Source organism: Stomoxys calcitrans, chromosome 1, assembly GCF_963082655.1.
Source record: "Stomoxys calcitrans chromosome 1, idStoCalc2.1, whole genome shotgun sequence".
Lineage (NCBI taxonomy): Eukaryota > Metazoa > Arthropoda > Insecta > Diptera > Muscidae > Stomoxys > Stomoxys calcitrans.
In genome coordinates, this window is record NC_081552.1 from 238457708 (window position 1) to 238470386 (window position 12679).

General features: G+C 40.7%; 1 protein-coding gene across 2 annotated transcripts in view; it reads left to right on the plus strand.

Annotated features, from left to right (window-relative positions):
• The window catches only part of LOC106092389 (serine-rich adhesin for platelets), an 829314-nt gene that overhangs the window by 456033 nt on the left and 360602 nt on the right, over window positions 1–12679 (plus strand). Inside the window, exon 1 of one of the 2 annotated variants that reach the window (XM_059360350.1) lies at window positions 7852–8831. The exons of the other annotated variant lie outside the window; for it this stretch is intronic. Within the exon in view, the coding sequence (XP_059216333.1) occupies window positions 7924–8831 (908 nt within the window). The 5' untranslated portion in view covers window positions 7852–7923. Of the gene's footprint in view, window positions 1–7851; window positions 8832–12679 lie in introns of those variants that run through there. 2 annotated transcript variants of the gene reach the window in all.

Below are 12679 nucleotides of genomic sequence, written 5' to 3' on the forward strand. Positions count from 1 at the left end.
GCTGTCATATGAACCGATCTTGGGTCTTGACTTCTTGAGCTTCTAGAGGGCGTAATTATTATCCGATTTGAATGAATTATTGCACGAAGTATTTTGATATGATATCCAACAACTGTGCCATGTATGGTTCAAATCGGTCTATAACTGATATAGCTGTCCTATGAACCGATTTTGGGTCTTGACTTCTTGAGCCTCTAGAGGGCGCAATTCTTATCCGATTTGGATGAAATTTTGCGTGACTTATTTTATTATAACTTTCAACAACTGTGCCAAATAAGGTTCAAATCGGCTCATAACCTGATATAGCTGTCATATGAACCGATCCTGGGTCTTGACTTCTTGAGCCTCTAGAGGGCGCATTCTTATCCGATTATAATGAAATTTTGCGCGACGTGTTTTGTCATGATATCCAACAACTGTGCCAAATAAGGTTCAAATCGGTTCATAACCTGATATAGCTGACATATAAACCGATCTGGGGTCTTGACTTCTTGAGCCTCTAGAGGGCGCAATTCTTATCCGATTTGAATAATTTTTTGCACGACGTGTTTTGCTATGATATCCAACAACTGTGCCAATTATGGTTCAAATCGGTTCATAACTTGATATAGCTGCCATATAAACTGATCTGGGATCTTGACTTCTTGAGCCTCTAGAGGTCGCAATTATTATCCGATTGAAATAAAATTTTGTACGACAGATCCTCTCATGACCATCAACACATGTGTTTATTATGGTCTTAATCGGTCTATAGCCTGAAGCAGCTCCCATATAAATCGATCTCTCTGGTTTAATTCTTGAGCCCCCAAAGGGCGCAATTTCTATTCGAATTGGCTGACCATTTACACAGGTCTCCAACATATACTTTAATTGTCGTCCAAACCGGACCATTTCTTGATATCGCTCTAAGTGCAGAGCAAATCTTTTCTTATATCCGTTTTTTTTTTTTGCCTAGGAAGAGATGCCGGGAAAAGAACTCGACAAATGCGATCCATGGTGGAGGGTATATAAGATTCGGCCGGGGCAAACTTGGCACGCTTTTGCTTGTTATTTCCTAAATGAGATATAGAAAGCCACCATAGCGCAGAGGTTTGCATGTCCGCCTATGATGCTCAACGCCTGAGTTCAAAACCCTGCGAGAACATCAAAAACAATGCTGACGGCATTTGTGAGGAAGTATGCCATGTAAAAACTTCTCTCCAAATAGGCGTCGCACTTCTTCGCGCCATTCGGACAGGGCTATTAACAGGAAGCCTGCTATCATTGAGCTGGATCGGACCACACTCATTGATATGTAAGAAGTTTGCCCCAGTTCCTTAATGGAATGTTTATAGAGAAATTTCCATTTTGCCAATATATTGGGTTGCCCAAAAAGTAATTGCGGATTTTTCATATACTCGGCGTTGACAAATTTTTTCACAGCTTGTGACTCTGTTATTGCATTCTTTCTTCTGTCAGTTATCAACTGTTACTTTTAGCATGCTTTAGAAAAAAAGTATATTTGATTAAAGTTCATTCTAAATTTTATAAAAAATGCATTTACTTTCTTTTAAAAAATCCGCAATTACTTTTTGGGCAACCCAATATGTAAACTAATTGACGCTGACTCTTGACTCTTTGCTGGGTTTAGACTCAAACTTTCCTTCTTGTGTTTGGGTAGGCACACCAATCTTGAGTCCTGCTAGGCATTTTTAGTATATGCCTATTCTAGACGCACTGTCATCATACTGGTTAAATGGGTCGACAGGTGGTCCGCCGTGGTGAGCTACCGCCCATCCCAAAGCCCATATTCATCGAATTTCACTGGAATTTGAAATGTTAAAAAAAATATTGAGGTTGACTTTTTTAACTTTTCTATTGGGTTGCCCAAAAAGTAATTGCGGATTTTTTATTATAGAAAGTAAATGCATTTTTAATAAAAAATAATTGAATAAACTTTAATCAAATATACTTTTTTTACATTTTTTTTCTAAAGCAAGCTAAAAGTAACAGCTGATAACGGACAGAAGAAAGAATGCAATAACAGAGTCACAAGCTGTGAAAAAATTTGTCAACGCCGACTATATGAAAAATCCGCAATTACTTTTTGGGCAACCCTAACTTTTCTATAAACATTTTTTTTTTATTTTTCCCTGACTAAAAATTGTTTTATTTTCACAAAATTAAAGAAAAAATAAGGCCTTTTTTAACCTTTGCCATGACATCAAATGCCCTATTTTACACAAATACAAAAATACATTTGTCTCGATTTTAACCATTGACCATTTATATGGAGAAATGCCTTAAAGCCATTTTCAACTTGTCTTTGAAGAAAAAAAAAAAAACAAATTTTTCCTTTTAAAGGAAACCCTTATCACAACATTCGAAAGTTCAAAAAAAAAAAATGTATTTAGAAAAAAGGCAAACAACTTGACACGTTTACTCGGTCGTAACATTTTTCCGCAGAAAACCCTCTAAGTTCAAGGACACCATTGCAAGGATTCTTTTAGAAGAGCGGAATCAACAACAGAAACCGTGGATGTGTGTTAGTGTGCCCCTCGAAGTCAATGTATGTAAACACGTGTCACACACACATTTTTTAAGGATGCGGTGGGTGGTGTGTGGTGTGTGGTGGGTGTTGTGTGTGTATGTGTTAGTGCTTGCTATTGTAAAACAAAACAATTGTTTAGTCAAAGACTCTCAAAGCAACTCTAAGGACTTTTGGTTGGCAAAACAAAGTTGACTGTTTCGAGCAGCAGTTTTGCTGAATTATATTCCCAACGCATCCATTGACAAGTTAAAATTCGTCTTTTCTATTTGGCTAAATCTTTGTACAGCTTGGCGGCCAAAAAAAGAGAAACAGAAAACCCCTGTCGATTCGATATGCGAAATGGGCTTACCAAACGACTTCAATTCCTTTAGGGTTTTCTTAAGAATGATATGAACAAATGTTAGTTTTGCTATAGTTTTCAAAGACTTGAAAACTTGACAGCTTTCAGGGAAAATTATAAAATATTAAACCATATCAGTTTATTAAAAAATTATAAAGAAGCCTGAGATCGTATCGGAACTGAGCTTCAAACGCATCGCATTTTAAATAGTGCTATTAGTTTCAAATTTTATTTCAAAGAAAGGTTAGGCTAGATTGTAAAGAGGTTGCCGATCCGTCCCATGCCCCTATGAATATATTGGGTTGCCCAAAAAGTAATTGCGGATTTTTTTTAAAAGAAAGTAAATGCATTTTTAATAAAACTTAGAATGAACTTTAATCAAATATCCTTTTTTTCCATTTTTTTCTAAAGCAAGCTAAAAGTAACAGCTGATAACTGACAGAAGAAAGAATGCAATTACAGAGTCACAAGCTGTGAAAAAATGTGTCAACGCCGACTATATGAAAAATCCGCAATTACTTTTTGGGCAACACATAGTTTCAAATTTTAGTTCAAAGAAAGGTTAGGCTAGATTGTAAAGAGGTTGCGGAACAGTCCCATGCCCCTATGAATATACATACAACAAGCTGAACCGGGCCCGCACCGCTGCACCTTCTTTATCTGTCTAATATCTTTTTAGTGTGGGGACACTTCACCCTGAATGCGGATATCGAATTCGTGCCATTGTCGCCTATGACGCCGAACGCGTTGGAATCCTGGCGAGAACATCGGACACAGCGGTGTTAATCCCCTCTTAATGTTGGTCATGGTCATGCATGGTCATTTTAAAAATGTTCCCCGAAGAGGTGTCTCACTGCGGGTGTCGCCGTTCGGACTAGGCTACAAAAAAAAGGTCCCTTATCATTGATTTTAAACTTGAATCGGAAAGCACTCATTGATGTGTGGGAATTTGCCCCTTTTCGGTTTCTGGTGGAAATGTTCTCATTAGGGGAGCGATGGCACCTTAGACATTTCGACTCAAATATGGATATCAAATTCGTGCTGCACTACCAAATCCCGTTAATTTGAGCCCCATATTACCATGACCGGTAAATATGAACCGTTTGGAGGGTGTTTTGGGGCTGAGGCGGCCACCGGCACTTTGCACTGAAAATAGATATCAAATGCGTTCTTTATTCCCAACGGAAATGAAGTTCAGTTTAGGGGGTGCTTAGGGCGTACCCCAAAACACTTGGCTCCAAAGTTGGATATCAAATTCGTTTCGTTTTCTACCCTCAAATAACTTTCATTTGAGTCCCATATTGTCATAATGGGTCAAATAACCCATTTGACGTCTCTTTAGGAGGAAAAGCGTTGAACACAAATTTTAATGGCATATTCGTAATCTACTCCCTACAACCTTTCATTTGAGTTCCATATAGCCATGGTCGGCTAATATGCCCATTTGGAAGTATTTGGGAATGGGCGACCCCCCCCCCCCCCCCCCCCAATTGCTTGGACCTAATGTTTTATGCCATACTTGTAATCTACTGCCTGCCTACTTTTCATTTTAGTCCCATATTGACCTGAACTTCGAATATATATATGTTTAGAGGAGTTTTGGGGTTGGGATTTGGGCCCCCCCTGGGTACTTGGACCCAAATTTTAACACCAAATTTGTTTACTGGTCTTCTATACCTTTAATTTGATACCCTTATTGTGCCCATCGGACCACTTTCGGATATGGGTGGTGTTTTTGGGGTAAGGGGGAGGGTCCGCCTTCACCCGATATCTAAAAATTGTATATAGCCTATGTTGCCTTCCAGACAAACGTACACATTCTATGAAAATTTTAAGAAAATCGGTTCAGCCAAGTATCATATGGGTCATAATGGGTCTTATGGCGTTTTTGTGGTGGGTGGCGTGACCGCCTATACTTCGATCTGATTTTGTATGCCAAATTCGTAATCTACTCCCGAATACCTTTTATTTATCGGCCCATATTGACATGAACGTCCAATAAATCAGTTTGGGGATAATTTTGGGGTTGGGCCAGCCCATATTGACATGAACGTCCAATATGTCTGTTTGGTGGAGTTTTGGCAGCCCATATTCGTATTCTACTCCCCAATACCTTTCTTTTGATACCTATATTGTCCCAATTGGTTCACTATTGATTTTGGGTTGCGTTTTTTGGCATAAGGGGGAGGGTCCGTCCCCCCGTTCGATATCGAAAAATTATATAGCCTATAGGTTCCTTCCAGACCAACCTTCATAATATGCGAAAATTTCGAGAAAATCGATTCTGCCGTTTTTCAGTCTATACGGAACAAACAAACCGAGTCCCATATATCCGTAATTGGCTAATATGTCCATTTTGGCCGTTTTTGTGGAGGTGGCATGACCCCCTATACTTCGACACGAATGTCTATGCCAGATTTGTTCTCTACTCCCGCATACTTATCATTTGATACCCATATTGTCCTTATCGCTCCACTTTTGATTTTGGGTGGTATTTTTGGGGTAACGGTGAAGGGTCCGCCCCCTTCCCGTTATCAATAAATTATAAAGCCTATTCCAACATCCTAACCATATTTGTAATCTACTCCCGAATACCTTTCATTTGAGTCCCATATTGTCATGATCGTCAAATAAACCTATTTTAAGGGGTTTTGGGGCTGGGGGGAGCCCCCCAGGTAATTGTACCCAATTTTTTATTATGAAATTCGTACTCTACTCTTGAATACCTATCATATGAATCCCATATTATAAAACCGATTTTTAACCGATTTCGCTGAAATTTAACTCAGTGAGTAGTTTTAGGCCTCCCGACATTTGACCTGAGTATGTTTCAAATCGGACTATATTTAGATATAGCTGCCATATAGACCGATCTGCCGATAAAGGGTCTGAAGGCCATAAAAGCTTTAGTTTTTATCCAATTTCGCCGAAATTTGGAACAGTGAGAGTGTTAAGGCCTTTCAACATCTGACCTAAATATGGTTCTGATCGGACTATGTGTAGATATAGCTGTCATATAGACCGATCTGCCGATAAGGGAACTGAAGCCCATAAAAGCTTTATTTTATCCGATTTCACTGAAATTTGAAACTGAGTTTTTCTGAGCCTCCCGATATTCGACCTTAATATGGTTCAGATCGGTTTATAATTGGATATATCTGCCAAAAACACCAATATTTTATTCTACAAAATTGAATTGTGTCATATATATTAGACCACTCAACATTCGTGCCGAATTTGAATGCTTTAGTTATCCAATTTTCCCCGGATTATGACGAAAGGGGGTTTACATATACACCCGTGATGGTGGGTATCCAAAGTTCGGCCCGACTTAATGCCTTACATGTTCTCTTTGTTTCAGAAGTTGTTGAGACAGCAGGAAATGAACATGCGCAGGGGTACATGCAACAAATATTTTTATCGTTTAAATCTTTGGAAGGCATACAAAAGTATTTAAGTATATTTTTGCAAAACACCAATCATTCGGTCCAAAAAATCATTTTCTACATATTGAGAATTAAAAATTAAAGAGAGAATTAATTTGACAATTCTATAAAGGGAATCTGTCTAATAAGCCTATTTCAAAATATGTCCATGAAATTTCTTTGAATTTTATTTTTTTTTTATATATTTTCTTATTTTCTCGATTTCAATGCAAATAATGTGCACACCGAATATTTGTAATACCCCATGCATAAAGCCGAATATTAGTGTTGGCAACACTTCTCTCTCAATGACCAACTCTCAACATTTTGTATACATACTTGTAGCATACTTTTAGGCTAAATGCAATTGGTGCTTCGTCTTCTTCTTATTAGCCAACGAACCAGCAGCGAAGCAAAGCAAACAAAAACAACAACAGGCATGCATTTTCTTATGAGAATGTAAACAAAAACGACAGATGACAGCTAGAGAAACGATACGAAATGAAAATGAAACATGGTCAACATTTGTTTACGTTTCCCATTACATGCCATCACAACAAATTGACAAAATAGCGCATATTCTCTCAGGGGCACATGACTCTCGCTCTCTCTCTCTCTCTCTCAATCTCTATCTCTCTGGTTAAAGCACAATGTTTTCTTTTTAGGGGCTTTACTTTACAAAAAATATGTTGTCAAAGGTTTAATGGTTACAGAGATGAAGCTCTCACATTTTGTGGTAATGCCATTCCAACTCCATAGAAAAAGGCCGCGCATAAACGAAACTGTTTGGGAAAATGAAACAAAATAACAGACATTTTTCTTAAACGTGTGTTTGTGTGTGTGTGTGTGTTATTCCAAATGTGTGTTTCGTTGGGGGCATTGAATGTGCGGTTTTTTTATGAAGTGTCTTTTTCGTGCTCACCGTTGTTTTATGTTTTTAGTCGTATTTTTGTTGCGCCAACGTTTGTATCGACGTGGTTGTATATCGGCGAATTTTGGGTTATTAAGGAAAACAGAAAGAAAACAAAAATCGTTAAAAAGCCTTTAATTCGAGTAGAAACAAGAAAATATTCTAAGTGAAAGAGTTTTTGTGAATAGTGTCAATTAAGAAATGCATATAAATGAAGGCAATTTCAAATATTTTTTGGTGGTGAACAAATTCATTGAGAAAAATTTTTGTGTACATTTTTCGTTGTGGGGATAATCGTCGAAAAAAAAAACACCAACAACAAGCAAGGAGACCTCAATAAAAAGCACCAATCCCCCCCACCCACACGCACACGCAAAAATTGTTGGCTGTGCATAAAAATGTCAAAGTTTATGGGGCTATCTCTATTCAGTGGCTGTGTTATATGGCCAGGTGTCAAATGGCAGCTGCCAAATTAAAACAGGCTGAGGTCAATAATTTCTTGCAAGTCAATTATAAATAATCCAAAGGCAAAAACATAACAAAAAGAAATTGAAAAAAAAAATCTAATTGGAAAAATTGCAGTGTTTCATAATCACAAAGAGAAGCAAGAAGGATTTCTTTACTCTCCCCCCCCCCTCCCCCTCCCTTTATCTTGCCGTCTTTGGTCTTCCTCTTACAAAAATTTGTGCAAGAAAACGTGAAAAAGTGTATAACAACAATGGATTCGGATAGCAGCATGTCAGCAGTAACAAGAACAACAACAACAACATCGGCAACTGTAGCAAGTGCAACTGCACCAACCTTGGGTCCCTTGACTGTGTCAATCTCTCCGTGTTCATCGCCAACAACAACAACAACATTGTTGCTGCAGTCGACGCAGCCACAGCAGCCCTGGTCAGATGTTTTGTGCGCCAACGCATTATGCTCTCCTGCTGTTTCTTCTTCTTCTTCCTCCTCCTCTACTGTATGTGGTTCAACAACAACAACAACCTCTATCCTCATTTCGGCAACATCTCTGCCAAACAAACAACAAGAACAAGCATGCTCTTCATCGTTAACAATACCAATACCAGTGGCACAAGGTCCCTTAATTGAGGGTCCACAAGAAATTTATTTGGCCGAATGCCCAAGTAATCTTAACAACACCATAGATGCCGCTTCACAGCATCCACCACGAAATGAACATCATCACCATGTGATGGAGGATGCCTCAGCTGTCATGGCTACCAACTTGTCGTCGGCATTTGATAGTGGGCGTCATGATAATGACTCTTCATTAGACGATTCTGCCATGGGATTTGTCTCCGATGTTGCTGTTGTTCCCAATGCCTCCACCTTATCCCTCAACACTACACCAGACACCCATCAGCAGGTTAGCAAAAAACCTTGCACTTTGGATTTCTATGCCAGCAGTGGCTCCCAATCCAAATGGTATCTACCACCAACGGTGACAGGTTCATCTTCAGATGTTATTAAAATTAACATCACCTCGGATATGGACACCTGCCTTATGACTGTGTCCATGGCCAGCATTGCAGAACCGGAATCTTCAATAGTCACACCACCATCGGAAGGTGCTGCGGCTTCGGAGCAAGACGATGATGATCTAATGGCCAATGATAAAACGTAAGTAGAGAATATTTTAGAGAAAAAAAGAGAAAATGACAAGGAAGAGATATTTGGGGTGAGGGATGGAATCCATACTAAACTGATACTAGTCGCGGCTAGCAGCTGCAAGGAAAGTCTTTAGGCTGATAAAACCCTGGGACTACAATGGTAGACCGAAAAATAGTCAAGGCTTGTAACCTAAGTTAGGTTTGAGACCCTCGTGCGGGGATATTTAAGATAGTCCCAGGAATTGTAGGTGCCCCCCAAAAATCAATTCATAACTAGAATGTATCTTAGGTTAGATTATAGTTGCAGACTGACCATTGACCCACTTCGCCAATTTTTATTCATTACGAGCCGAACCGGGCCCACTCCGCTGCGCCTTCTTTAACTCTCGAATATCTTTTTAGGGTGGGGACACTTCGCCCTGAATGCGGATATCGAAATCGTGCCATTGTAGCCTATGACGCTGATCGCGTACGAATCCTGGCGAGAACATCGGACAAAGCGGTGTTTATCCCCTCTTAATGATGGCGACATTTGCGAGGTACAATGCCATGCATGCATGGTCATTTTAAAAAAATTTCCCCAAAGAGGTGTCGCACTGCGGGACGCCGTTCGGACTAGGCTACAAAAAAAAGATCCCTTTTCATTGATTTTAAACTTGAATCGGAAAGCACTCATTGATGTGTGAGAATTTGCCCCTTTTCGGTTTCTGGTGGAAATGTTCTCATTAGGGGAGCGATGGCACCTTAGACATTTCGACTCAAATATGGATATCAAATTCGTGCTGCACTTCCAAATCCCTTAAAGTTGAGCCCCATATTGCCATGGCCGGTGAATATGAATCGTTTGGAGGGTGTTTTGGTGCTGTGGCGGTCATTGGCACTTTGCACTGAAACAAATTCTTTCTTTGTTCCCAACGAAAATGAAGTTCAGTTCAGGGGGTGCTTTAGGGCGTGCCCCGAAACACTTGGCTCCAAAATTGGATATCAAATTCGGTTTCTACTCTCAAATACCTTTCGTTTGAGTCCCATATTGTCATAATGGGTCAAATAACCCATTTGACGTATCCTTAGGAGGAAAAGCGCCCCATAGAGTTGAACGCAATGTCATATTCGTAATCTACTCCCTAATATCTTTCATTTGAGTCCCATATAGCCATGATCAGCTAATATGCCCATTGGGGGGTATTTGGGGAGTGGGCGACCTCCCATTACTTGGACCTAATGTTTTATGCCATATTTGTAATCTGCTGCCCAATACTATTCATTTGAATCCAATATTGACATGAACTTCGAATATAGGTGTTTAGAGGAGTTTTGGTGTTGGGGGGGCCTGCTGGGTACTTAGACTCGAATTTTATTACCATATTCGTTTTCTGGTCTCCAATACCTTATTGTGCCCATCGGTCCATTTTTTGATATGGTTGGCATTTTTGGGGTAAGGGGGATGATCCGCCTCCACCCGATAGCTAAAATTGTTATTGGCTATGTTTCCTTCCAGACAAACGTACACAATCTATGAAAATTTTGAGAAAATCGGTTCAGCCAATGGTGGAGGGGTGGGGGTGGGGGGGAAAGCGTGACCCCCTATACCTCGACCTGATTTTGTATGCAAGATTCGAAATGTACTCCCGAATACCTTTCATTTGAGCCCCATATTGAAATGAACGTCCAATATGTCTGTTTGGGGGAGTTTTGGGGTACCCGACGGGTACTTAGATCCAAATTTTAATACCATATTCGTATACTACTCTCCAATACCTTTCATTTGATACCTATAGTGTCGCGATCGGTCAACTTTTGATTTTGGGTTGTGTTTTTTGCATAAGGGGGGAGGGTCTGTCCCCCTTCCGATACTGAAAAATTATATGGCCTATGTTTTCTTCCAGACCAACCTATACAATATGCGAAAATTTCGAGAAAATCGGTTCTGCTATTTTCAGTTTATACGGAACAAACCGAGTCACATATATCCGTGATTGGCTAATGTGCCCATTTGGGGAGTTTCTCTGGGGGTGGGGTGACCCCCTATACTTCGACATGAATCTGTATGCCAGATTCGTTATCTACTCCCACATACTTTTCATATGATACCCATATTGTACTTATCGGTCCACTTTGGATTTTGGTTCATCTTTTTGGGGTAATGGTGGAGCGTCCGCCCCCTTCCGTTATCAACAAAACTATAAAATCTATTCCTACTTTTTGAGCATATTCGTAATCTATTCCCGAATACCTTTCATTTGAGTCCCATATTGTCGTGATTGTTAAATAAACCTATTTTAAGGGGTTTTGGGGCAGGGGCGGCCCCGCAGGTACTTGGACCCAACTTTTATTATGAAATTCGTACTCTACTCTTGAATACCTTTCATTTGAATCCCATATTGTCCCAATCGCTCCTCTTTTATTTTTGGGTAGTACTTTTGGGGTAAGGGGGAGGGTTCTTCCCCCTCCCGATATTAACAAATTATATAGCCTATGTTTCCTTCCAGAACAACCTTCACAATCTTTGAAAATTTCAAGGTAATCGGTTCAGCCGTTTTTGTTCAGCCTATACGGAAAAAATGCAATTTTTTATATAAGATGTGGAGACACACCAAAGCCTTTGAATCCCATGACAGCCGGTTCTGTATACCGGATTCGCCCGATGAAACTCTGCATGGGCCAGGGGCTGCTGCCTCAGTGTAGTTATTCGTCCTTTTTTAGTCATTGGAGAGGCTAATCCCGGAGTGCCGGATTCACCCGATGAAACTCTGCATGGGCCAGGGGCTGCTGCCTTAGTGTAGTTATTCATCCTTTTTTAGTCATTGCAGAGGCTCATCCCGGAGTGCCCGATTCACCCGATGAAACTCTGCATGGGCCAGGGGCTGCTGCCTCAGTGTAGTTATTCGTCCTTTTTTAGTCATTGCAGAGGCTCTCTGCGCTCTTCTGGTCCATGTCGGGATTGAAGAGAACCCCGGACCCTAGTTCTATTCGAATTGCCGGAACCATCATCGGTCGGTGTCGGTGAGGTATAACCGGCGCATCGAGGGGATGCATTTCCGATCTTGCTCTGGCCTTACGTCCCAACTGGAGTATATATCTAGCTATCATAGGTGGGCAAGCTTGTTCCGGTCCAAAGGACCGATCGCCCCAGGAACAGGGTGGCCCTTGTTTATTTGAAGGCGCCTTGTCATATCAAGCATTATAGCGCCACCCTGCCTCTCACTGAGACTCTCCGCTCCATATCGCTGATTGTTCGCGACTTTAATGACAGCTACTCCGTATGGAGCATTCCACTATCCGCAATCTGTGGACGCGCCCGGTAGCTCGCAGCTAAGCTTCTCGTGATACCAAAGAATACCACATAGATTGGAGCTCAAAGTTTCAGCCTGTGTGGTGCTCATAGTTATCCCATGCCGGGCACTGAATATGTGGCAAGGGGTTGTGCAAACATAGACAGCAGTGGGTCACAAACGTAGTCTTCGTAGCCTTCGGAGACCTCATCGTCAGACTATGTGACCACTCCGACCTCTCTCGTGGGACAATAGACACAACAGCTGCCTTCCAGGCCCAAAATTGCCGGGCCAGTGCCGGTAAGGTGTATCTTTCGTGCAAAGGTCTGCGAAGTAAGATTGACAAGATTGTAGATTTTGTGCAGTGGGCCCCTTTTTTTTATAACCTAGTCCGAAAGGTGCACAGTGGGATAGAACCCGAAAGAACTAGTAAAAATATGCCCTGTGAGAACGGGTAGAGTTATCTCTTTGGAATTTGTAAATGTTAGCAAGATCGAGTGCAAATTTTCAAGGCGCTAGGTTGTCCGGGCGCGTTTTGGCAGGCCTTCGTTATTTCGAAAATTTTTGGAGTTGCCAAATTTTCAAA